This window comes from Kryptolebias marmoratus, linkage group LG11 (assembly GCF_001649575.2).
Source record: "Kryptolebias marmoratus isolate JLee-2015 linkage group LG11, ASM164957v2, whole genome shotgun sequence".
Classification (NCBI taxonomy): Eukaryota; Metazoa; Chordata; class Actinopteri; order Cyprinodontiformes; family Rivulidae; genus Kryptolebias; species Kryptolebias marmoratus.
In genome coordinates, this window is record NC_051440.1 from 18,014,943 (window position 1) to 18,041,882 (window position 26,940).

Here is a 26,940-nt window from a genome sequence, read left to right on the forward strand (position 1 = left end):
ATCATCAAAATTAAACGAAATAAACATTTGAAATATATGAGTTTGTATGTAATGTATGAATATAATATACAAGTTTCACTTTTTAAATGGAATTACTGAAATCAATCTACTTTTTCATGATATTCTAATTTTATGACCAGCACCTGTATTTATCCTTTGGATATTTAATGTAATCAGTGGAAAACAACAGCAAATTCAGTGATGTGTTAATAAAAACACCTCACCCCAATCTTATACTTTTATTCATTTACCAGGTTTACTGAAAGGAATCTTAAAATAGTAAGAAGAGGCGTTTATAAACCTAATGAGTTACTGAGAAGGGTCACGTTTGTGTTTCTGACTTTAATCAGCAGTTAATCAATGTTAAAACAGACTTTATATAAAATAAATCAAGGTTTATGTATTTATTCATCTGCTTTGAAATGCAAAACACCACTTAAACAACACCCTCCATTAAATAAAAGGAAAGCTGATGTTAAAACTAAATATTACCTTCAGTTTGCCTTCAAATGAACAGATGTTTGAGCTGATTCTTTATTTCTTTGCAGGGATGATCCACGGGATGGTGGGGTTCATGTTTGATGTGATCTGCTGTAAATTCCAGATGGGAGCCTACAGCCGTCTGAATGTAAGACAGAGCCTCGTCAAACATAACTTTGTTTTGTTTTTCTTAATTTAACCAACAGTCTGTTTCCTCCTCTTCCTCCTCCTGAAGGCTTCTCTGAGTGCACAGGGAGACGATCAGACCAGGCTTCCTGCAGGAGGAAACTCTCAGTAAGGAGACTCCAGCTCAAACGACAACGAGACGCTGGCGAAACGTTTACAACTCGGTTCATTTTACAAACGCGGCCTTGCTTTGTAATCCTCCAAAATTCTTTTTTTACCAGGTGGCTGAAAAACAAATCAGAGACTTAACAGTTCATCCATTCCCTCCCTCACTGGACAGCTGCCTCTTCATCACAGCTCTGAAGCCTCTGAGCTCGTTTTACACCCACAGCGTTTTATTTGGTCTAACTGGACCTTTACTCAGAGCTGCTGTCACTCTGAGAGCTCAGCTTTTAAATTTAAACTCCTCCGAATTCTCCTGATGGTCATTTGCCGACCTGAAGCTTTCCACTAAGATGTTTGGACTCCAGCGAAGAAAAATAAACGGTGTGGGGCGCCTTTAAAGATGCTGCCGTGTTCAGTGATCTCTTCATTTTGGTGGAAACAATTCCTTTTTATAAGAAGCCTCTAAAAACCCCTAGATTGTTTGGTTCCTAAAGTTCAAACCCTCCCTCAGAAAAACACTTTTCTAAGCAAAAATATTCTCAGACGAACATCTGAGGACCAGTTCAGTTTCAGTAAAAAAAAAATCTCTAGCAAAGAATATTTTTACACCATGTCAAGAGTTTTATTTGACAGTATTTCAGAATATCTTTCAGTAAACAAGTTTTTTTTTTGTTGTTTTTTTAGCAAAATGTAATATATCAGTACTGTCGCATTTCATAAAAATAGTTGTTCACGTCTTTGAAACTACAGTATCAATGATACAGTAAACCATATTTGTAGGAATACAGCTGTACAAGGTGAATATTACACAGTTAACACTACACAATTATACTGGATCTCAATGGGGCGGGCGGGGGGGTTATGAACGTGCCGTCCTTCACAGGTTCAAAGAAGCAGTTTGTTTATTTTTTCGTTTGTTTTTGTGTATAAAACCAGTCACAGCAGGTTGGGGGGCTGGGGGGCCTTGATGGAGACAGACGGCTGGATGACGGTTTTGCTCTGAGCTTCTCTAAACGCTGACATTTGCACCTACAGTAAACACATTTCTACTGCCTAATGACACGCTGTCCTCGCTAACTTGGTAACAAGTTTTCACCACAAGCCACAATTTTGTTTTGCTTTTTTGTTTTGTTTTCCTCCTCATCTTGAAATCATCCAGACGGCATTTTTACTGCAAATACAAATCAGTCCTGGTGGTGTTCGGAGCACATTCATGTCCCGGGGGATGCTCGGCCGTTCAGTCTAGTGTCAGTCTGGTCCTCAGAAAAAAAAAAGAAAAAAGAAGAAGCTCCGGTGTTTTCGTTTTGACTGATCCTGCTGAGAGAAACGGACAGCGTCCGGATGGAGAGCGACTCCACCTCCAGCGACTCAGTTTAAGAATAGCAGCATGCCTCGACCTCCGCCCGACACAAGATTTCTGCCACCAGACAAAAAAATAAAAAGCTTCAACGTTTCCGAGTTTCACAGATCATTCAAAACCTTGGATTCGGACCTTATGGATGCAGCGTCTTCCTTACAGATAAAAGCGAATTTTGCTCCGGTTCAAAAACCCCCCTCGGTCCTGACGAACACCTCTGCATGAGTTCGAGAGGAGGATGCGATGCTACATTTGCTCCCCTTCTGGAAAAAAAAACGCCCGGGGGACGAACGTTGAGCTTTTACAGCGTACGAGTGCATCAAGGTGTGCGTACCGCTGAGCGTCTGAAGGAAAACTCCACGCCTCCCCCTGAAGAAACGAACCTCAACAGCTCTGCATCAGTTTGAGTAAGGCACTCGGCCTCAGCTCAGAACCATGGACCTGTTCCCCGCTCCCACAGTGATGTGGTACACTTAGCACAGTAAAAAGGCATAGAAATAGGAGACTGGACAAAGTTTTGCTGTTGAATGAACACACACAGCTCGTACCTCACGGCTCCTGTGATCGGGGAGGAGTTCTTACTAAGCCAACTGTTCTCAGTCTTAAAAGTGATGGGGAGGTAAAAAAAAAAAAAAAAGAGAGAAAGGGAGATCCCGTTCGTCTCACGTTAAACGGCGACTCGTCTGAAATGGTTTTCCTCCCGACGTCGCGTCTCATATCCGCGCACGCAAACTCCGCCTCCGTCCGCGCTCCGGGCTCGGTGAAAAGTCTCTGATATGTCGTTATGGACGAGGCCACGGAAACAGGGATTCTAAAAAGAAAAAATCCTGTCTCGGGGCTGTTTCTCTTTGATTTTTTTGTCCTTACTTTTTAAATTTTGTACAATGTGCCTAACTACAACACTGTCTCAAAAAAAAACACCCAGCCGGTGAGTTTTTGAGTTCACCTAATGTACATATTTTTCACATCTTTACAATTACAGTATGTAATATATTGGTAGGCATGTAGCGTATGTTGAGTCACTGCCTCCGTCTGACAGGCAAAAACCTTCCAGTTCTACAGAGAAATGCGCCTTCTGCCTTGAGCCTCACTGAGTCCAGATACAGTTGCGTGTTAAAGGTGTTAAAGAGCATCAGAACATCATCGTTCACATGTGAGGGTCTCCGTCGGGTTCATGTTCTGCGAGTTTCTCTGTTCGTTAAGGTGGTGGGTGTAATAATCCTCTATAAATGAGACGAGATGGAGAGGGGAAAAAAAAAAACAGGACGGAGAGACCAAGACGTCGGGACAACGATCCGTCCTGGACCAGATGGATCCGTTCTACCTGCTCACCGTGGAGGTCCAGGACCGTAAGGTGCCGGGCAGTTTGTCGGAGCCGGGGACGTTCCAGGGTCCCGGGGAGACGGCCGCGCTCCTCGCCGGGGGCTCTTCGATGGTCTTCGAGGGGCAGCGAGGCCCAGCGTGGCCGCCGCTCTTCAGCCTCTCCTGGAGGCCCGCGTGCCCGTCCCCGCCTCCCGGAGACGCTCCGTTCAGGTTCACCGTCACGTAAGGGTCCCAGGGCGAAACGGAGCTCGCCGCCTGTGCCTGTCGGCCCTTCCTCTCACAGCAGGGGGAGCAAATCTCCCGCCGCTCGTTAGACCTCCCCACAGCAGCTTTGGGAGGCAAAGCCCGAAGCTGATTTTCACCACGATTCGCCTCTCCAGACCCCTGAGGGGCCCCCTGCCCCCTAATGATGCACTTCTGCTCGGTGGACCTGCCACCTGTAGCCCTTCTAACGGAGCTGTGGTCTGTCAGCAGTGGAGCTTTGTCTGCCGCGCACACTTTGGCCTCTAGGTGGAGTCGATGAGGGGATTCTGGGGCTGAAGCTGGATGGGATGAGAGCAGTGGACTCGGATGAGGTTCCACGGTCACTTCCTGCAGGGCAGAGTGGGCTGTAGAAAGGGAATCCCAGGGGCCGGCACAGTCTACGGAAAAGGACGAAAAGAGAAACTTAAGGAATCGGAGCTAAAAACAAAAAGCCCAAACGTCATGCACAAGCAGCTAAAATTAGAAAACTGGCTGAAACGTCAAACTCTTAATTTAAAAAAAAAACAGGCAAACTTGCATGCAAATATGCACAAAATCACATTTCTACTGGTGTGACAGACTGATCCTTCCACACCATCTACGTCACAGTCGTCCTCAGCATGAAACAGCTTCACCTACAGCGTCTCCTCAAACCATGCTGCTCTCCTACCACAGCATACGAATACAGACGACTCAAGTTGGGCTGTTACTTCACCCATGCAGAAATGATCACACACTGGCAGCTGCATGCACAAAGCACGTTTAAAAGAAAACACACAGACTGATCAGTATGGAGAGAAAGGCATGCAGTTTTTCACAAACCGTGTCTTTAGAGTGGCCCATTAAGAAGAAATAGGGGGAGCTTAGTGTGTCACCTTTCATGCACATGGAGAGGTTGGAAGGTACCATTCCTAAAGGAAGGCAAGTAGAAGCCTATACCCATCATTAGACTTAAAGCAGAGCGGCTACAATACATGAAGACCACAGAGCAGGTTGTTACTGTGTTCGATTAAAAAAAAAACAAGTTTTCCACACAAAGACGGGATCGATTTCAGGCGACAGGAACAGAAAAGCGAGAAAGAGGAAACAAAAATGCAGACAGATATTTATGGATGTTAATATGTTTCTGAGTAAAACATTGAGACTCTGTGGAGGGAAAAGGGAGCCTGGTTTAAAAACTGAGCAGTGAGCGATAAATCCGCAGTGAGCGAGTCGTGTTTGTGGCGGGGAGAAAGAAAAACCCACCATATTCCGGCACCTGTCCCGTGCCTCTCTTCAGCAGCAGCCTGACCCGCCTGCCCCCCGCCTTTATGAGCTCGATGGCGCGAGCGTGAGTCATGTCCCGGGTGCTGTCGCCGTTAATCTCTATGATCTGATCCCCTACCTGGAGGGGACACACACACACAGAGGACAGGGTGGACTTCTGTCAGCCTTTGTTTGTCCACAGGAGGTCATCTTGCCTTTGCAACAAACGGTCATTAGATTAAAGGTACTCAAAGTCATGAAACAAAATCTGCACAGTCGTTTTCTCAACGACGGTCAAAGCGTCCTTAAACCGTGCGGAAACGACCGAAGTGACTGAAACCAGGTCGACAATGATGACGTCCACTGAAGAGCTGTTTGAGGTCAAGAACTCCAACAATTTTGACATTTATACATATTTACGCTCATATTTGTGGAGTAAAGAATGCAGAAAAAAGTGCTTTGTTTACACTGAGTGCGTACCTGCATTTCAGGATTGCGTATTAGTATATCTGGGAAACTACTGGAGTATATAATGTAGTTCAGGAAAACCTTTTTATGTTTAATTTCATAGTTTGCGACGAGTACCTGAAACATCTGTAATAAAATATATTTCTTTAAATGTTAAATGCACCAGAGCAGATTTATTTATTTTTTGAGTTCTGGCAAATTTTGTACAACCCAATTTGAATTCAACGAACAAAATAAGGACAAACATTTTTTGTTTTTAGTGTTTTTTAGTGTTTTCAAACGTCCGTCTCCACGAGCTCACCCTCATCCTTCCGTTTCGTATTGCAGGACCGTCCTCTGCGAGGCGCAGCACAAACAGGTCCATGCTGTACTCTCTGCCCCCGCGGATACTGAACCCAAAGCCCTTTGCACTTTTCTCCAGCTCCACTGTGAAGTAATCGTAGTCCTGCGGATCGAAGCGAAGACTCAGATGAGCCAAAAGGTGAACGACTGCGTTTAGTTCGTCTGCGTTCAGAGGAAGAAAGCGTGCTCCACCTGTGGTCTGAAGTCAGCCGGGATCCCCAAAGGAAACTGTGCAGCTGCAGGGTGCTGCCTGAAGTCCAGCAGGCCAGGAGGGTGTCTGTAGTCCAGCGTCGGCGGCTGGCGATAATCGGTCACCGGCGGGTGACGGTAGTCAACGGGAGGCTGACGGTAATCGGTGAACGGAGGGTGACGGAAGTCAGGTTTGACGTCCTGCCTTGCTTTTACCTCTGACCTGAAATCAGACAGAAAGCAACAAAATGGCTACGTGAAAGGCCGCCACTGCACATCTATGCTGGACAGCTTCTCAAGAACAACACTGATGTCAGCAGGAGAACACCTGACTTTACTCTCTGTGTGCAGACAGAGTAGATGCCAGAAAGGCCACTTAAGTCTCTACATGCAGGATGGAGACATCAGCTTTGCGTTTGAAAGCTTTTATTGAGTTCCCTCTTGAATATTGGGTATAAACGTACAGCCCTGAGAGAGCGTCTCCAGGTGTCTTAAACTGAAATCTATACACCTATCAGAGTAAGAACTCACACTTGCACAGTTTTGACACGTAGCAGGGCCTGATTGCCGGGCTCCTGAATTATAGAAACGAGACCAAACGGTAAATTATTCACTGACGCTGAAAGCGCTAAGTGGTGTTACGCAACAAGGCCAACCTGAGGCCGAGAGTCGGGCCGGGACTAAAACTATCTGCAGGTTTTCCTGTCGAGCAGAGGACTGATCTGTAAAAATCAGAACTTTAGTCTTCCAGTCACAGTCTGAGAGGGTGCGAACCGAAACCCCAACGATCCTCTTTGTCTCGTCTCACCTGCCATCGTGGAGGTAGAGCTGTGGGGGGAGGCCGGGGTTCTGGGTGATGGGGCTCTGCTGGGTTCCAGCCGGCGCCGGCTGGGAGGCCGCCGGTGCCGGAGGCCCAGTCACGACTTGGTTCGTCTGCGCTGGCGTCTGGCCGGGCTGGGCCGGCGCTTGGCCCGGCTGGACAAGCGTTTGGCCCGACTGAGGAGCCATTTGGCCAGACTGGGGGCCTCCTTGGCTCGACTGGGCTACAGGACTGGGCTGGGTCTGGGGGCTGTGTTTCTGGGTCATGGGGCTCTGTTTCTCCGAGCTGGGTCCGGACTGGGAGCCTGAGATCGACAGAAGGTGAGACACAAACCTGAGTGGCACAATCTGCTCCGATGAAAGGAGGTTAAAACAGACAAATAACGAAGAACGCTCAGGATGCAGATGTAAAACATTTCCAAAATAAATCTTCTAAAAAATCTTATTTCACTTTAATCTAATTTTTATATATATATGCCATCTCAGACAACAAAAGAACAGTTTGCTGACCTTCCTCCGGTATGATGTGAAGTGTGACCGTTAATCCGGCGTCTTTAATGAGTTTGACGATATCTGCATGTGGCATGCTGATGATGGACTGTCCGTTTACCGCCAGGATCCGGTCACCAACCTTCAGCTTCCCACATCTGTCTGCGGGGCTTCCCTCGATGATGCGTCCGATCTTATGGGGCACAGCTGGAGACGGACAACAGGAGGGTTATTCTCACCGCCAACGTTTGGATGAAGATCTGGAAACCACACCGTGAGATTCTGTGTGTTTTAGACGGAGCCTCGGCAGTTTTAACTGGGAGTCGCTGGATCAGACCCACGGGGGGGGGATGAATTCTGCACTGTGGATTTTTTACATTTCTGTAAATATTTGTTGAATTCAGAGGATGTTTTGATGCAGCCTGTAACAGAGTCTAACCTCATGTTTAATGAAGCCATATTTAAGAGTTTTAAAGACTCCTTTGATACGAAATACACATTAATTATTTAAAAAACAGGACCTAGATAAGAATACAGCGTTAGAGGGAGTTAGTGCCGGTGAAATTCCCAGTTCCCTGTTTTTTTTTTTTTTTTTACTACTCTTTAGACGATTTGCCATCAGGCTGCACCGTGGCCACCTCTGAGGCTCGCCACGCTGCGACTCACTGATGACCGTGGCGTTCTCGGGCCTGTTCAGGGAGCTGATGATGACGAAGCCGAAGCCTTCGTTCTCCTTGCGGTTGATAACCACGTCGCTGGTCTGTACGGCGGATCCCTCCGGCGCCGAGGCGGCAGCGGCGGCGATGGTGACGGCGGCGGGGCCGGCAGCCGGTGCGGCGTCGCTGCGCGGCGAGCTGTGCTGCGTGGACACGGAGCCGGGGCTGCGTCCGTTCACCGGGCAGGGTTCGCCTGAGGGAGAAACGAGCTCAGGGTTACCACAACTCGCTTGAGCAAGGAAGCATCATGTTCCAAACAAACAAACAAACAACCATCAGAAACCACAGAGGCAGCGCCACGATAAACAAACAATAGATGATCTACGGCAACAGAAAAGGTGTGGGAGAGAAGAACACAGTGATCCCGTCAGCACGGTCCCGTCCAAGTTGTGTTTTTTAATTTGATGCCAGTGAAATGTGCAGCCTGTTCTCCCAGCTTGATAGAGCGTGGACACACACAGACACACACACACACAAAACAAAAAAGAGCAAAGGAATAAAACGCGTCCTCACCAGGCATTTGCACTCTCCTCCTCACAGTTAAGCTGACTTGACCGTTGCGGGCGGCCGCGTGCATCAAGTCAATCACGTATTTGTGCGGTTTCCCAGCAACCACGTTTTTATCCACTGAAATCAGCTCGTCCCCGGGTCGAAGGCGCCCGTCGCGCTCAGCGGGAGTGTTCTCTATTATAGCGCCAATAACAATCTGTACAGAGACAATCGATATTAGCAGCATAGATGGAGGTGAAGAAGGATGAGAGGGAGACAGAAAAAAAAAAAAGGCTGTTTTGATTCTTTTTTTGTCAGCTACTTTTGGATCTCGGTAACCCTCCTAACATCATGCAGCCAAACCCTCTCGGTATCACAGACAGCATGCTGTTACACAGTTTGCAAGGCATCACTTCAGTATGGGAGGCTCTGAGCAGCTCGAGTGTCTGCGGGACCGGGGGGGGGGGGTTTAGTCGGGGTGAGGAGTGTGAGATCAGATCGGCTGATGTGTAATGAGGTTAAAGATGCGAGTGGTCCAGCCCGTCCCATACGAGCCTTGTCACGGGCGTCCGGACTCACAGCCTGCACGGCCTCGTCGCCCCCCAGGATGCGGAAGCCGAAGCCCGTCTTCTCCCTCAGCAGGTGCACCTCCACCTCCTCGTACTCAGGACCTGACACGTGGAGCCAAACAACAAGCCTTAAGGTTTGATCGAGTGAACGCCCATTCAGCATTTATTCTTTTTTAAATTTTGTCCCATACGTTTTTTAGAACCTAGCTACTTCTGCGTACCTTGTGCTACTTCAGCCCTTCATATATCCAAACCTTCAGCTCACTCAGGAGATGGACACGTTGACATTTGGTTTTTGAAACTTTTATATGTTTCAAAATATTTAAACTTTAATTGCAAATATCTTCCCCAGAAAAATAAATCAAGATTTCTTCAATAAAACATTGTTCTCACAGAAATCTGCTGCAGCATACTGGCTCTATTTTTGTCTTCTTGTGCACTTTTTAGCCACCATTCTGCTACGTTTAGCTAGCCTTGTCATACTTTTAGCCCGTCTTTTGCTCCTTTTAGTTTTTAACTAGCATTTAGCTTTGTTTAGTTAATAATTTCAGCTTACTTTTGCAGCTTTTAGCTTGTCTTTTGTTACTTTTAGCTTCTAGATTCCATTTTGCTTCTTTAGCTGTTAGCTAGCTTTTTGCTACTTTTAGCTAATATTTGCAGCTTCTACTTAGAATTTTTCTTCTTTAGCTGTTAGCCTGCCTTTTGCTCCCTCTAGCTTTCAGCGTGTTATAGCTGTAAGGACTGACTGTCAGCTCCTTCGGCTCATACCAGCAGTCATTCAGCGCTCAGGTCATTTCAGCTGTCTCATGTCTCATAACTGAAGTGTCTTCACTCACGCCTGCTTTCGTAGATGGCGCGGGACTTCTCGTACAGGTCGTACGGGTCGGGCTTGTTGAGGTCGAAGCCTTCGGTGGAATCAGGCACCGACGTTCGGTGCTGTGGCTGGTTTGGGAACGGCGTGCCGGGCGGCAGGACGGGGCCCGACAGGTTGGCCTGAGGGCTGCCTTGTGGGTCCCACTGGCCGAGTGACAAAACGACAAGACGTATAAAAATTCAGTCTGAAGACAAGGAAACCAAAGCATCAACGAGGAGAACTTTCTGTGAGCAAACACGATGAAACATTCACCAAACAGCTGAAAGTGCATCGTCGTGTTCAGCAGAGATGGATGTAGTTCACCGAGCTGCTGTGGCTCGATTATGCAGGCGTGAAGATGAGTGTAAATAAATGCTCACGGATCGTGTCTGAAACGAACGGGAGCTGCGACAGGTGCGACTCGAAGCAAAGCAGCTGGGAGGTGAAATCTGATGAGACCAAACTAATATGGAGGACAGGAGAGGCCGACACTTTCCCCTCCGAGGTAACAGCTTCTACAGGCGAGCGTCTCGAGTCATTCCTCCTTTTTAATCGTCTCATCGACAGTTCTTCAGGCTTTCTGGAGGTTTTTCTTTCAACTTCCGATGCTTTCTCTCCAAGTTTCGACTTCAGTTCTGAACCTTTTTTAGAGGAATGTGCTTTTTTTTGTTTGTTAAGCCACTTAACTCTGACCCATGAATCATTCAGGCTCTCAGAGTCACATAATGAACAGAGAAGCCATTTCAAACAGGATCTGTGGGTGAGGGACGCAATTTATGAAAAACACCAAAGAACCAGAAACAGATTAAATGGTATTTTAGTGCCGGCAGCGGATCGGACTCCTGAACACGAAGCTGGAGGTGTTGAGATGAGCTCCAAAATGGCTCATTTCACATTTTCCTTCATAATTGTTGCAAAAGATACAAACAATAATCCTAAATGGTTAAAGGTTGGAGCCGTTTGTTCGTGTTTAATCAGCCTTTCAGCCACGTTAGTTTGGGTCACGAGGTTTTGTTTATTTTGGGTCAGAAGCTGAAAACTTTGGGAGCCACAGCAGCAGATGATCTGATGGAAGACGACGAGCCTCTCAGGTCTGTGCTGGGTGGGTTTTTAAAACCTGTTTAATTAAAGACGTGACTTCCTTCGAACGCAGGAAACAAGCCTGAATGAAAGGGGTGGTTTTTCAAAATAAAATACCCTGCAGACCATCCAGCCATTTATTTTCTTTACCCACTTCTACTCTCTGGGTCGTGGGGAGCTGGTGCTTATCTCCAGCTGTCACTGTGTGAGAGGCGGGGGACGCCCTGGACAGGTCACAAGTCCATTACAGGGACACAAAAAGACAAACGGGACAAATCCTTGCAGACCAATGTAAATAAATAATTACTGTATTATTATTATTTTTTTATTGAAAGGGAGAGTTTTTGTTTCTGTGCGGCCAGGGACTGGTTGGTTGGAGGACCCCCGTTGCAGATTTTCTTCTTCTCTTGTTCTCCACTTGTCCACTTTTAAAGCTCACTAATAAGCTGTCATGGTCAGGGTACAAGAACTGGACAGGAAATGAGTGAAAAATGATCCAAAGAAGTTTTGATCATGAGCAAGTTAAAAGATCACAAGGACATTTGGCTCATTGGAGACAAAACACAAATAAATCTGAAATGGAGCGAACAGAAAGTAAAGTCACCTGTTGTACCTGTTTTGAGGCCTTCCATGGAGAGATGTGACCTGAGGACAAGAGGAAAAAGACAAACAAAACAGAATCAGATCAAATCCGTTAACACTGTTATGAAAACATGCATAAAAGCTAAACTATAAGGTAACAAATATGTCTAATAGATAGATGAAAGCTCTAAAATCTTACACTTTAAAGCGACAAAAACTCTCATGTGGCTGGTTTCATTTTCCTCCATTTTGGCGGTACGTAGCTCCTCCTAAACCATCACGGTTGTTGCGTTTCTTTTCAACGCAATTACATCATTAGCTGTAGGCGAAAGCACATACTTCCAACTCATATCACACGCTCCTTTTTTTTTTTCCTGCAAGCTCCATTTTATCTGCATGAAAGAATCTGGAAGCACTATATCGCAACAACACACCCATCAACACAGCTCCCCCGTGACGCTCAGACATTCACTCCACCGGTGCTGCCGAGACCCAAATACATACATTTAGACGTGCAGAGAAAGCCTTTTCCCCAAACGCTGGTCCTTCAGTCTTTACACATGTGGACAGAGACGCACAAACAGGAAGCCTCAGTCCCGCAGACGTGGGCGCCTGCAGGAAGTTCTCGTTTATTTCCTATTTATTCAGTTTATGTGATTTCCTGGTAAAAGTCAGGCAGCGCAGGGAGGAATATATTTACGGCACTGCTCGCCGACTGCGTCTGCTTTGCTCTTCAGATGCATGAGATGAAATCTGTGGCAGAGCAAAAAGGCAGCACTTCATGAGAACCGCTGGGCGACGGGCTCGGATTTAAAGACAAGGAAACGGAACGGGTCACCGAACGCCTAAACAGGAAGTGAAAAAGAAAAGAAAGATCTGTTTCTGTCACGAGCCTCCATTTTGTTTATCCCACATTTCTCACCTGGACAGTTAAAACGTACACTCCGCCTGGAACATTTCTTTTTGCTGTTCTGTAATCAAACGTCGTCACTTCTTGACGCGTTTATGAGAAGATAAGAGAAAAACAGAAACAGCATTCCTTGAAGGCTCGAGAATCGCCCGCCGCCTTTCACACCAGAGGGTTAAACTACGACCATCTTCTGCTCAAACACTGTAAATGACGATCCATGCAAGCTTTGTGTTCTGTTAGCGCCTGAAGCATTTATTGAGAGTGACTCTCAGCTACTACCACCCCAGATTTAGCTCAAAATCTCTAAATCTGACTTGATTTTGAGCCATTTCTATTTGGTAAGTTTCATTAAAATCTGTCCAGTGATATTTTGCTAACATGACACAACACAGGCAAAACCATTATCACCCTTTTTGCCTCCGACAGCGGGTGATAAAAACCCCTTCCACCCATGAAACGTCCTCAAGGAGCGCTGTCCGTGGTGCTGACGTGGGAGGCCTTCGGGGAATCGTTCTCAAAAAAACAAAACAAACTTTCCTTAATGACTCAAAGAGTGAAACAAGTACAAGCTACAAGGTGATTGTCCGTTCATATTAACGACAACCGTCTTCCTCGTACGCCAGCTTCATTTAAATGCAAATACAATTCAGCAGCTTGTGGTGCATTTGCCTGCGTGGTGATGAATCACAAATGAATTACTTTTTCGAGAGTCTTCACACGGCCTCTCTCCCTCTCTCTCTCTCTTTCGCGAGTCAGCGGTCAAGCTGTCTGGCGGGCCCAGGCCTCACAGACTAGCCCGCCGAGTTCTGGACGGCCTTCAGATCCGCCCGACCGGCTCGGCTCGGCCTCCCGCCTGCGTCCTCATCGGTGCCGAGAGGTGCTTCAGGTCTACGGTTGGCTCTGCGTTTAACCGGGGACAGAGCTGTGAACACGGCCGCTGCTCAGCGGAACTCTGGCAGAGCGCCCACGCTACAGCGGAGCAGTCAAACGTAAACACAAACACACACACACACGTCTAACACTGTGTCTGTGATGCACAAAGCAACAGTGACGCTCTCAGTCACACATCTGAAAGCATCGGGATTTATTATTAATCTGCACATAAACTGGATAACTAAAACAAACACTCCTGACACGCTGAACGTCTGAATTATTGTGACAGATTCTTTCTGTCACACTGCAGAGACCACACACACACACACACACAGAGGCAGTGAAACTCCTTCAGTGTGAGGCTGTTACCCCCTGTGGGGCTGTTGTTTTGAGTTGTTTGACTGAAACAAGCGAGGTTAAAGGAGGAGGTGGCCTTTTTGTGGGACAGACAAGACTTTATCAGATTTAGTTTGACACTTTGGAGGTCATCTAATGAAAGCTGCGTAAGTTAATGTTCAAATTTGTGTACAAGCAACAATGCATCAGAGCGTGCGTCTGCGCCCGGCCACCAGGGGGCAGATTGTGGCACTGCATGGTCGAAAAGATGTTCAAAAAGGCCGGGTTTGGGATCTCAGCTGCTCACCTACAGATGCAGCTGCACACACCACTGCGTCCTTTAATCATTTGCGCTCATTACCGTCTCTGGAACATTAATCGGCTCTAATATAATCAAGTCACTGATGGCAACTGAACATGGCGTGCACATCCAGGGTGCTTGGCTGCGCACAGGATCGGCATGGATCTGCAGGAGATGAGCTGAAAAACCATCATAAAAATCAGCAGAACGGCCCTCAACATCAGGCAGTCGTGTAACTGGATGGCTGAGCGCTAACGTCTGATAGCTCCTCCGAATTCTTGTCACACGTAAATTAATTAGACCTGAGATGCATATGAGACTGATTACTTTCATCTCTAATTAAATACAGTCCATGAAAAGAGTGATGCAAACAAGAGCCCGACTTTAATTCCTCTTTATTGTTCTGATATCATCTCAGCAACAAAGCAAATTAACTTCTCACTCCTGGCAGTTAACTCTGAAGAAACCAGAAACCTTCTGAGCGAAACAGGAAGAATCAGTTTGTGATTTTTTTTTTGTTTTTAAGGGTCGTTAACGTTTATCCAGGAGGCCGAGAGGTGCTGTGGGTTTAATCTTTGCGTGGCTGAGTCTTAGCGTTTGTCAGGTGGCCCGGGGCTCAGCGGGGGAAGCAGCCTGAAGAAATTATCAAGTCAAATTCTGACCTCTGACCAGAACACCTTTTAGAAAAGCACCGCGAGCGCGAATGTCAAACAAATGAGGCCGACGCCGCGAACATTACATCCGCCTGCAGGTGGCCGACCGGCCAGGAAACGGAAGCAGGGAAAACGGTGACGTCTGATTCTGTTCCCGCAACTCAAACCTCACACTTCCTGGCGGTGGAGCTCATTTTTGCCGCCAGAATGCGGCCGTGTGATCGGCTGCTCTTCACCTGAAGAGGAGGTGAAACGTCCAACCTGAAAGGCGACTTTGGCCAAACAGTTCAGAGCCGATTGCTTCATATTCTGCTGACCTGCAGGGTTTACATCACCATGAATTTATATGCAGAAACAATAAATCTGCTGTTTGAGATCAGTACCTGCTCACCTGCTCTGCCCTGAAACCCAAATAAGTGCAGTCAGAGTGGTTTCCAACATTTTCTACTCTTCATCTTTAAACACACACCCTAACATGACACGATTGTTGTATTTTTATTGAACAACAGTTTGTTATTTAGACGGTTTCTTCTGCAACCAAAGATATACATTAAAGCTTAATATTTTTTTATAAACACGCAGAAAAAAAGTCTGAAATATTTTACTGTTTTGGCGGCAACATGTATTCCAGCCCAGTATGTACCGGATATCTAAGTAGTATTTAAAGGATGCCTAACAGGTTCATACTCTGTACTAAATGCGTTTGTACCTGGTACTTACAGAGTATGTACCCAGTAAGTACCATGTATGTACTCTGTATGTACCCAGTACTTACAGGGCTATATTATGTATTTCTACCATAGTTTTTGTTAATAGTATTTTTAAAAAAAACAAAAAAAAAACATTTGACCATTTTTTCAAATTATTTTTCAATCTTCTTAACGTCCAAAAAGAAAACTCTCATCCAGAGGCTTCCAAAAGTAACCAAAGAGCTTCTAATATTTGAATATCTTTAATAAATAAGCAGTTCTCAAAAAGATTTTAATCCAAATGTTTCCAGTCTTCTCAGAGGTTTTTAAATTTGTTCCACAGCTGCAGCTGAAAAATGACTCTTTAAATATATTTAGCAGAAAAACCTTTTAAACCAGATCCTTTTTATATTTGTTAAAACTATTGTTGCGCTAAAAATGTATAAAAACTACCAGCTGTGATTTAATTATCTGTAGAATTATTATTTCTACCATCCAAAGATTAAACACTATTAAAGTTTTATAGGAAATGTAGAACTAAAGGTTTATATATTATTTATTCAATGTGCTTTAATGATCAACTTCCAGTAATTATAATAATCAAATTTTTAATTTAACCAGTTTATTCATGAAATGAATCTTAAAACGTTCTGCAACTAATACATTTACAGTCATAGTAAGAAAAAGGTTTAGTTTTCCTTAAACGGTGATGCTAATACGTCCTGTTATGACTGAGATAAATCGTCAGTATCTTACCTGTTCCTGCTCTCTGAATGAGCAGCGTGGCCTCCGCTCCCACGGGACACTCTTTGAGCAGCTCCACGACTCGGCCGTGTCCCGCCGCCGCCACCGGCTGCTGGTTCACTTCCAGGATCAGGTCTCCTTCGATCAGCCCCGACGCTCCCTGAGAGCCCGGATCTAACAGCTTCAAGCACAGCGACACGCCCGCCGTCAGGTGCAGCATCAGATCGAATGAGGGAAGCCAGATGGCTGCGGGGTTTTTTCTTTTATTATCCAACATGGGGTTACAGATCACACGTTCTTTAGTGATTAGACGACCTTACAATCTATCAGAAAATGGGGATTGTTTTTGTCTTATATCTGCCTTTACTCAACATAAAAAGTCAGCCTTCACCGTTTCAGGAGTTCAGCTCGTACAGCTGAAGAGGCAATGAGCGTTTCTAAACTCTCCATAGATGTCAAGGCTAAAATCTGACTACATTTGATCTAAAAGTGGACGAGTTATACAGGCCTGCATTTAGCCACAAGTGGCCAAAGACAAATAAGCATGTACTAACTTCAACTTCAGCTTCTTACACCCAGCTGAGTAAACTACAAATAATGCCCAAACCCCTTCTGTTGCCGTCTAAGAAAGGCAGGAATACTGACAATTCCAGGTGCTCAGCTGCACGTCCCGTCCCCGCCATGTTTCAGCGTCTGAGTCGGGCCTGGTCACGTGACGTGTACGAGCGCTCTGATTGGCTAAGTGGCTGCCATCATGAACCCTTTCTAAGCTGGGCTACAACTGACTCCTGCTTTGAGTGATGCGTCGTTTGTTCATAATTCAAACCTTTGCAGGCTGGACAAGTTGAGCTCACCTATTCCTAATTTTAAAGCAGCCGTTTGAAATACGCTTGTGTGTTTCGAAGAACCTAAAGTTTTTAAACTCTGAGGCGACAGCTCAGATTTCCTGACACACAGACAGAATTATTGTGTTAAAGAAGAGACGACACGTCACCTGCTTCACTCGCTGACCAGTCGGACTGTCGGCGATTGTGAACCCGAATCCCTCTGCACCTTTCACCATGGTAACCGTCAGTAGGTCTGCCCCCAAGGCCGTTGCCCCAGCGACACCCGCAGTCCCAGAGGAGGCCATGGAAACGTTATCGTCCCGAGGCGTGAGCGCCGAGCCGGAGCCGGGCGTGGTGGGCGGCAGCGACGAGCCGTCCAGGTGCGTGTCCCCGGGGTGAGAGCCTCCGGCCTGGGCCAGAGCCTGAGGAGGAAGCTGGGAGCTCAGCGACAGGTACTCCAGGTACGGGTCGTAGCTGCTGCGGCCGTTCACCACCAGGGGCCGGTGCTCCAGGCCGATGGGCGTAAGGGAGGAACTCGCCGCAGCACTTGGGTCCTCGGGGTCGAAGGGCAGCGGGTATCCTCGACAGAGCACCAGGGTCACGCTCTGACCGATGGGCACGGACTGGAACAGCTTCACGACATCGGCGTGCGTGGTGCCGAGCACGCAGATGTCATTAATGTAGACAATGACGTCCCCTGGAGGAGGAGACACAAGCAGCTTTAGTCGCACCGAGGGCCGTTTGGCGTCTCACACACCACATGATCCGGTGTTAGAGGCTGAGGAGAAACCTGCTGCGCTCCAAAAATACAGCCTGTCACAGTCTGTAAACTCAGAACAAGATGCAGCAAAACACAGAAGAAGAACAGAGTCCCTCTGAGGAGCCTCGGAGCAAAACCCGATCACCTGATCACCACAGAGAGATCTGCACCAACTGGGGGAGGGTGGAGGGGAGAACCAGAAACGCCTCTTTAGGTTCAGGTCTGATTTAAGTTTCGACTCACAGTGAAAAGCTTCAAGCACAAAATACAGTCAGATAATCACAGAAAAACAACACAACAATGGCTCCAGCAGTTAAACGGAGTTACAGTTTGGTGTGGTTGTAGTTGAGAGTCATCAACAACACGTACTCTGAGGGCGAACAGATCAGACGAAATCTTTGTTTGAAACTCGGACATGCAACGCCGCAGAAGATCAGCATTCCTTCAAAGAAAGCTGGTTCTAATGATCTTGTGTTTGATCGGCTATCCATAGTAACCAGCTTCAGTAAATCTTATCTTCACTGCGTGCAAAACAAAGAAACAAAAAGGTTTCTTCTCTAACGCGATGCTGGATCCTCTGCTGTAGTTTAAACGTGTGGAAAGTTCTAAATTCCACCTTTAAAGTCGCAGCACCGTGACAAACGCAGCTGCCTCGAACACTTTATTTCACACTTCTGCAGGCAGCCTCTGTAACAAGTGCCGCCACGCACGCGCGTGCACCTAGACGTGCGCCGCACATGTCAAATCCACGGTCGTACACAATCCCCGAGAGCGCCGCCCGCGCGGCTCAAACGGGCCGGCTAATCTCAGCCGGGGAGCGCCGGCGTGCGAGCGGCGATGTCACAGAGTGGAGACGGGCAAATTGGAGGGAAAGAAATCAGAACAGAGAGCAGAAAGCAAAGGGAGAAAGAGAGGGAGAGATAACGGACCAAAAACACGCCGAGGCTGGGAACAGAAGAGAAGTGTCAGATAACACGGTTAGATAAGGCGGCGTAATAAAGAGGGAGCTGGAGAGACAAGAAAAGTGATGGAGATAAAACAGAAAGGAATAGAAAGCAGATAAAAGAGAAACTGTCAGGGAGAGAGACACAAAACCAGAGAGCAGCAGGAGGAAGGACGCTTGAGAGGAGAGAAATGAGAGGTTTAGGTTCCAGTTCGCAGGTTTTCTCTGAGCTCAGGCCGAAACTGAACAGGCTTTCTGTTAACTCGAAACACAAAACGCTGCCTTCATTCAGAAGAGCCAGCAGGTAAAAAGGTAAAGATCTGACGGCAGACTCAAAACAAACCGACCGACGCCGGGAAGCTTCGGCTGCTGAGAACTCCTGATGAGGCGACGCCGCGGCTCGCCTTGACTTTGAACCCGACGCGGCTCCACGCTTCCAATCGGAGGTGGATCGATTTAGAGAACCGGTGCAACTTTGTACGAGAACCCATTCAAGCCCTGCACCTGCAGCAGAAAGAAATCTCCTAACGAAGAAGGTGTTTTTGACCATTTTGACTTTTTTTTTCATAGAAAAACATGAAAAAGTGTAAAACATGTAACGTTAGATTTATCTAATCGAGCTGTCAGCTGGTTCCTGGTTGTTTAAATGTAAAAAGTAATAATTTTTTGAAACTTTGACCTCACCAAATACACTTTAAAATATTAAATCTGGGTGCTGTTCAGACTACATGTTTGTTTTAGTTTAAATTTATGGCTTTTGCCTCATTTTTAACTGTGAAAATAAGCAGATTCTGCTGCATTAAAGCGAAAATATGAGATATTAAAGCAACTAAAGAGCTTAATCACGTCCTGTTTCTTTTACTGACTACAGAAAGTCCTCAGGTGTTTTCCACAGACGCACCTGTGCAGCCAGCTTAATGAGCCGTTTCCCTCCATGCCGTTTTGGAAAATCTTTTGACTCCTTCGCCACCATATTTGATGAAGTCGAAGCTTCAGTTGCTTTTTTACTTTTTAACAACCAGGTTTTAGTGAAACTGGACTAGAAAGAGAAAACGAAAAATGTGGAGTAAAAACTAAAAAAAGTTTCTCGTCCGGAAACCCACGGGGGGGAAAAGGGCCCAAATATAGGGCGGCATGAATAATTCTGGGAATACGGAAAACCTCGTTTTTAACTTTGACTCTTTCTGCCATTTTTACCTTATCAGAGTAATTTTGTTGACAGCAGAGACACAATTTAACATAAGAGGTAAAATTTTTATCAGCTGCACTTAAGACGGGTTTGTGAAATATTTAAGCAAATAAAAAGCCAAGAGACCGGAGGGGGAAGGGCGGTAGTTTAAACGAGATCTACGGCCAAACTTCCAGGTTCGGACACAAGAAACCGGATGTTTTGTGTGATACTCTGACCTACCTTTTAATATGTTTGGTAACGGTTGAAGGGAAGGTCGGCCGTGGTTTGAACAGGATTTTTTTTTTATGATTTTAGATTTAATCAGCTGGAATCTGCAACCGATGAACTCCAATTTCACAAAGCCGACAAAAACAAGTTTGAAAACGTAAAAGGGATGCTTCAGACCTCTTGAAGTGAAGTTTTAGGAACAATTGTGAACAATTAATATCTTACCTGCTGCAGAAAGCTTTTTGAACAACCTGAGTTTGGAGAAATGTGACCCGTGCTGGAAAAATTGAGTCATATCGAGCTCAGGCTGCAGCGCAAAAAACATTTTAAAAAAACGTTTATTTTTTTTGCTGTAATTGAGATAAATCCATAAAGAATTCACCTTTAAGTTGAAGTTTTCTAAAAGGTAATGTCTTCAGAAATAATCCCTTTAATTCAAAACCTTTTAGATTTCCTTCGAAATATAACATTTTTCATCACAGCAAAGCTCGGGGATTCACTCTTTTTAAACACACGGCTGGATTTCCCGATGACATCATTCAAACTGGCACTGAGGCGATAAGTTGCCAAATTTCAACAAACTACAGATTATTTTTAAACCCTCCGTCTCAGAAGCTTTAAAATGAAGACGAGTGACAGATGAACTGAAGGCTGGTTCGAGGGGGACCAAGATCAAAGTGGACCAACTCCACGAAGACTTGTTTTAAAATGCAGTCTTCTTTGGTCTGAATAAGGGTGCATTTACACCAGCCTCAGTTCGGTCCGCTTTAATTGAACTCTAGTTCATTTGCCTGGAAAGTCTGGTTCGTTTGGGGAGGTGTGAACGCACAATCCAACACAATCCAATCCAAAAAGCAAACTCAGGTCTGCCTGAAAGCCTAAGTCTCGGTTCGGTTGAAGTGAAATCTGTCTGCACATGTGAACGCAAGCAGACCGGAGACCGCTCCAAAAGCAGGAAGCAGACTACAGAACAAGGCCTTCTGGGTAAATACAACCAAAACAAACAAGCGTTTCTACTATTAGCAGGAGAAACGGCTCGTGGTTTGTTTGGCATGTGTACCACAGACAAAACAGAAATCCTAAAACTGCTAAAATAAACCGTTCCGCCGCTCCAGATAATCACCTGTGTCCATCTTCCCGTCCTGAGCGGCGGGTCCGTCCGGGATGACGCTCTTCACCTGCAGGAACTCGTCGGGCTCGTCGCCTCCGATGATCGTGAAGCCGAACCCCATGTTGCTCTTCTGCAGCGCTGTGGACAGGAAGGTGCCCTTCAGCTGGGTCGGATCCCTCGTGAACAGCGGCTTCTCTGCATTCAGAACAGATCGACTAGTTAAGTTTCACGTCTGCTTCAACACACACACACAAAAAACATTTGGTTTCGTTACACGACCCCTGCCTGAAACGGAAGCTGAGAATGATCGGTTTGATAATCTCTTGACAGACACGTCAGTCGTAATGTTCCCTGGCTCGTACGTCATGGCGAGCAACGCCCGGATTATGGCGCTGGAGGCCTTGGGGTGAACGGGTTCTTTATAGTCTGCCCTTCCAGTGATGTCCATCCAACCCTATAAAGTAAAATGTGACATTTGCCCCATTCTCTGCTCATAAACCTGCCCACTACATGAGCAGAGCCAGGAAAACGAAGCAGAAAATTCAAAACGAACTGTATTTTTATTTTAAACACACGTGCAAATATTGGCACAAAAACAGTGGGCTACGCTCCTTGCAGTCGTGTCATTTTCCCATTTTTCCAGCTTCCGTCGGAGCGTAAAGGGCTTCCCGTCCAGAATCCTACCTCTGTATATCGTGGGTAAAGGCAGAGCAGAGAGTCCCTGGCTCTGCATCTGTCTCTGCTGCTCCAGACGCCTCTTGGCCTCCAGAACCGGGTTCTCAAACTGAGTCCTTCGGTTGATGTGACTGAGAAAAGAGCGTGTCGTTACACATCACATAAACCCAAACAAACAAACGCTTTACTGTGACACAACTCTGGATTAGACATTTAATCTAATAAATCACACAGGTGAACCAAACGAAATGAAGGAAATGTGTTAAATGTAGTCATTTATAAAGTTGCTTCAGTCCACTGAGGTTACATATTTGTGACCCGTCCAAATCAGAAAATATTGCTTTGAGATTTATATTATCTTCCTAATCTACCTTTAAATCAGTTTTCTAACAGGTATGTCTTCGTAGACAACCCTTTGTTTTAAAACCCCTTAGAACTTCCTTTGAAATTGACCACTTTCCTCAGGGGAAATCCCTTTGTATAACGTTTGGCTTCACTGTGAAGACAAATCGTCACATTTCAACCAAGTACGTCTCATTTTGAAGCTTCTGAGGAGGAGAATATTGAAAATACTAAAATTGATAACTACCTGATTGTGACTTTTACATGGGTCACGTTTATTTATTGTCTTTATTTTGACCAGGCCGTTGTAACACCTTGATTCTTTATTTATTTTTAGACATCCGGTTGTAGATTTGCTGCCGTGTTTGCAGTCATTGTCTTGTTACGTCATCCGGTTTGGGCCAAGCCTCAGATAAATAGCCTCACATTTGACTCCAGATTAGTTTGGTTTACGGAGGAGTTCGTGGTCGACTCCAGACCAATGCGCTCGAGTCATCGGCCCACCACCGCCGCCATTAACAGCTGATATGCTGTTTGTATGTAGTGCTTTGCGTTACAGTCAGACATCTGAATTTTGGTCTCGTCTGTCCAAAGCACATTCTCCCAGAAGTCTAAAGGTTTGTTCAGATGCAGCTTTACAAACCTAAGTCATGCTGCCACGTTCTTTTCAGAGATAAAAGGCTTTCTCCTGGTAATCCTCTCAGTCAAGTCATATTTATTCAATCTTTTTCCGACTGTACTGTCTCTCAAGGGATGATTTGTTTTTTTTTGTTTTTTTAATGGGATTCTATTGAGCTGTAATCAGCAGTCAATTACGTAGCTGAAGAAGACTTAAATAATGAATTGAATAATTTAGAGAATTAGTCTGAATAGCTAATGTCAAGCTAAACTAGCTAAACTAGCTAACTAACTAATATCTAGCTAATTAGCTATGCTCTGAAGGCTAGCTAACAAACTAATGTCTATGTTAAGTAGCTACGCTTTGCAAGTTAGCTAACGAGCTAATGTCTAGCTAGTTAGCTATGATCTGTAAGCTAGCTGACTAACTAACTAACATAACTAATTAGTGATGCTATTTAAGTTAGCTAATATCTATGCTAAGTAGCTACGCTCTGTAAGTTGGCTAATGAGGTAATGTCTATGCTCTGTTTGGTAGCCAACTAGCTAACGTCTAGCTAAGTATCCTCTAAGCTAAAAATCATTATGTCCTGATACCTGAGAGCTAAAATAGGATATAGTTACTTGCTATAATATGTAAAAGTATTAACATATATTTCTGTTTTATTTAAATACTAAAATGGGTCATGAAACACACACCTTGCAGTAGTAGTGTGTAAGGGACGGGGTACCATGGGATACCTAAACCACAGTCATGAACTTCCGGTTTTATTTCAGAGTATCAGAGGAAACTTACTCTACGTAGTAGCTGCCATAGATGGGGTCGTCTATCTTCTCCCAGCCATAGGGCAGCTCTGAGAGGAAGAAACAGACCAAAGAAAATGAAGTCAGTTTGGAGCTGGGAGCAGAAGAAGGAAGGCAGCACCTGAACAGAACCACTCAGGGGAGACAACAGCTACAGCAGACACTCCCAAAGAGACTTTTAATGCACAGACAACACTTCGATCAGCACCGCTGGCTTCTTCACCGAGACACGAATCTCAACAAAGAGTCAATTCAAAGAGAGGGGAGGGAAACAACATCCTGCCTTTCCTTTCTTCCTTCCTTCTTTTGTCTTCTTTTCATTGTGCAGACAAATCCTTCAAGGCCGAATACCTCCATCATACTACTTCCTGTTTTGTTTTTTTCTCTCCATCTCTCTCACACACCCACTTATTTTCGCCTTGAATGGCTTTCATGGCTGCTCTGTTAATCATCTCCTCCTCGCCTACCTCTCCTTTCTCTTCATCCACTCCTGTTTTTTATTTTATTTTTTTCTTAAATCACCTCTCCTCTGGCTGCAAAGGAAGTGGGTCAAGGCACAGATAAAGTTCCTGAACTCTGCCACGGACGTTTGATTTACTTCTAAAATTTCCAACCGAAGCTCCCAGCCATGATAAAAACATTGAACGCCAAAACGTACAAATGAGCTCTAGTTCCAGACGTTTGCTTTAGCACTTAGCCTACTACCTGCCCACCTAAAAGAAACATACAAAACATGAATTGTTTCTAATCAGCATTCCCCTTTAGGTGTTCATGAAGCTTTCATCTTTTCTCCTCTCGCTGCCGTCTGAGTACTTTCAATGTTTATTTAAAAGAATACCTGACTGTGGATCAAATCTGATGTGTCATACGGACTGAAAAAGAGAAAGAAGTACCGGTGACTCATCAAGGACTCAGTTTGACCCTCAGCTTATTAGGGAAACACACACACACAGGCAGGAAGTGACAACCTCAGTGCTGAAAGGAGACGAGGGACGATAATGGGACAAATTCTGCTGCGATGCTTCTGATTCGTTCCTCCCGACTCTGAACTGACAAGGTTTCTACTTTTCAGGCATTCAAGTTTTGCACTAAATTGATTTCTCACTCTGAGCTTTAAAAACTATCAGTAAAAAAAAAAAAGTATTTTAACCTGGTAAATTATTCAATGCAGGTAGATTACCTGTCTCATTCGAACTCATTCAACTTAGATTTTTACCTGAAACAACAGAAAATAATAAAGACGAAAGAGAAATCCCTTTAAGAAAAGGACTTTGTTGTTATTTGAACACATTAATAGTTTGTGCGTCACAGATATGGGTTTTCATCAGTGAAGTCAAACAAATACTGAACCAAGACTAGTTGTTTTAGTTAAGTTTTTTGTTTAAACTGCTCATAGAAATTAATTTTATTTAATAAAAAGCTGGGATTTGTAGAAAAGTTATAACTGTGCTGGATATTAAAGGCATTTGTTTTTAAACCGTGTAATTTAGAATAAATTAAAAACAAGATGGGAAAGGCTTGTGTTTTTACACCCTGGTAAATACAAATATATATATTTATATGTTGGGTGACATTTAATCTGCTTGTTCAGCAGATTTTAAGGTTATTCTTGGCTTCCTGACTAAATTTCTCTGACTCCAAGTAAAATAATTATATTTCAGACCATTAGTTGTGAATATCAGTTAATCCCAGGACGCTTCGCAGGATATTCTTCATATTAAAGCATCATTTCAAAGGAATCTTTGAGAAAACTGGGATTAAACCCAGTGTGTAAACCACCTGCCCCATTATTCTCACCATAATTTGCTCTGCTTGACAGCAATTTTACAGTAATATCCCTCATGCTTTAATGTAATTATGGACAGATCTGTAATCTTCATATCAATAATTCGTGTGTGTGTTTTGGCAGCGGGGTGTGCTGACTGTGCAGCCCAAGGTGAAATGCGTCCACTCCTCAATCATCATCATCGGCTAAAACAGCTCGCTCTGCGCCTGATGGACTCAGACTCCTTCAGTCCACCTTAAATGTTCTACCACTCTGTCCTCGGGCCACCTTAAATGCCGGCCTAACTCGTCTGCTAGTCGCCTCGCCTCGCCCTCCCCGTTAATGTGAAAGGAAGACAGTTTCCATGGAAACCACCAGTGAAAGTCTTTTGCCTGAGCTGAGGGCTGTGTCTTGTCTCTGTTTCCTGCCGCTGAAATGCACACACACACACACAGAGGGTGTTTGTGTGTTTTAAGCATTCATATGAGAATATTTACAGAGTGTGTTAAAGACTGAGCGATGTTAGGGTACCAGAACACGTGAGGATGGATGGATGATGGATGATGGACAGACAGATGGATGGACGGATGGATGGATGGATGGATGACGGACAGAATTAGCTGTTTTTTAACCATCTCTTTCCCGGTCCAACCCGTCGGTCCCAGCTTTTTTTCAGCTTGGTCACAAGCTGCCGTGGCAGAATACGTGGCTTAATTCATTATTTTTATTATTACCATGAAGGAGGGCGTTCATGTAACCGCCTGTGTCTGTGTGTTCGTTTGTCTGTCTGTTAGCAAAATATCTTGTGAGATTTTAATGAAACTCTCAGATAAGTTGGCGTGGCTGGCAGCTTGTATTCTTTCAAGCATTTAGTCAAATAATCCTTAAAGTTTTGACCAGAACATGACCCATTAAGCCAAATGTAACAAAAACAACATTATCATAAATGATCATTATCATATTGAGTGACTGCACAGAAAATAACATGAATTTGTTAAGAAAAAGTCAGGGAAATAATGACCGATCAGAACAAAATGAACTTTTAGGACGAGGGTCTTAAAGGGACAGGAAGTCAACTTTCCCACGGTGCTGCACAGATGGACACAATGTGGAGCTGAAATAAAACCACAAATCCTGAATTAGGAATGAAGAGCACTTGATCAACTTTCCCTCCTCTTGTGGGAGAAAAGAGACGAGGGATTACGTTCAGCGGCAAAATATTTTAAGATTTAAAAAAAAAAAAACAGCTGCGAGGAAACCAGATCTGCGGCGATAAGCTTTTAAACTGTGAGTCAGCCTCAGCGTACACATCACAGAGGGCTTCAAGGTTTTTAACTGAGAGCACTTTGGTAATAATACTTCAGCAAAAACAAACATCTTCTCAGATTCACTCAAAAGGCAGCATGGGAGCGACAGGAGCCTGAGAGACCCAACAAGGGCAAAGGGAATGGAAAATGAGGAGATGAAACGTGAAGAGAAGTGAGGCAAAAAGACCAGACACCAACGAGACGGAGGCACTGAAAAGGAGAAGAAGAAAGAAGAAGGACGTCTGGATGTTCGCTGCCTGCCGGAGGCCGGAGGACAGAGCTCCTTCAGGCAGAGGGGCGTTCAACCAGCAGCCATCCTGACGCTCCCTGCTCGCTTTATTATTTCAT

At 45.1% G+C, this 26,940-nt stretch overlaps 2 protein-coding genes across 2 annotated transcripts in view; one reads left to right on the top strand and one right to left on the bottom strand.

Moving 5' to 3' along the window:
- Positions 1–1,175, top strand: part of LOC108239950 (endoplasmic reticulum-Golgi intermediate compartment protein 2) — a 5,238-nt gene extending 4,063 nt beyond the window's left edge. The window contains exons 12-14 of the mRNA XM_017423005.3: positions 549–628; positions 716–774; positions 888–1,175. Of these exons, the coding sequence (XP_017278494.1) occupies positions 549–628; positions 716–774; positions 888–915 (167 nt within the window). The 3' untranslated portion in view covers positions 916–1,175. The remainder of the gene's footprint in view (positions 1–548; positions 629–715; positions 775–887) is intronic.
- A 209-nt stretch (positions 1,176–1,384) lies between these two features.
- LOC108239949 (membrane-associated guanylate kinase, WW and PDZ domain-containing protein 2-like) overlaps positions 1,385–26,940 on the bottom strand; it is an 84,201-nt gene continuing 58,645 nt past the window's right edge. Inside the window, 17 exon segments of the mRNA XM_017423004.3 lie at positions 1,385–3,467; positions 3,470–4,092; positions 4,940–5,078; positions 5,709–5,852; positions 5,942–6,161; positions 6,747–7,062; positions 7,268–7,453; positions 7,913–8,155; positions 8,476–8,668; positions 9,031–9,122; positions 9,857–10,037; positions 11,558–11,598; positions 16,054–16,222; positions 17,036–17,565; positions 21,094–21,276; positions 21,766–21,887; positions 23,513–23,570. Of these exon segments, the coding sequence (XP_017278493.1) occupies positions 3,327–3,467; positions 3,470–4,092; positions 4,940–5,078; positions 5,709–5,852; positions 5,942–6,161; positions 6,747–7,062; positions 7,268–7,453; positions 7,913–8,155; positions 8,476–8,668; positions 9,031–9,122; positions 9,857–10,037; positions 11,558–11,598; positions 16,054–16,222; positions 17,036–17,565; positions 21,094–21,276; positions 21,766–21,887; positions 23,513–23,570 (3,581 nt within the window). The 3' untranslated portion in view covers positions 1,385–3,326.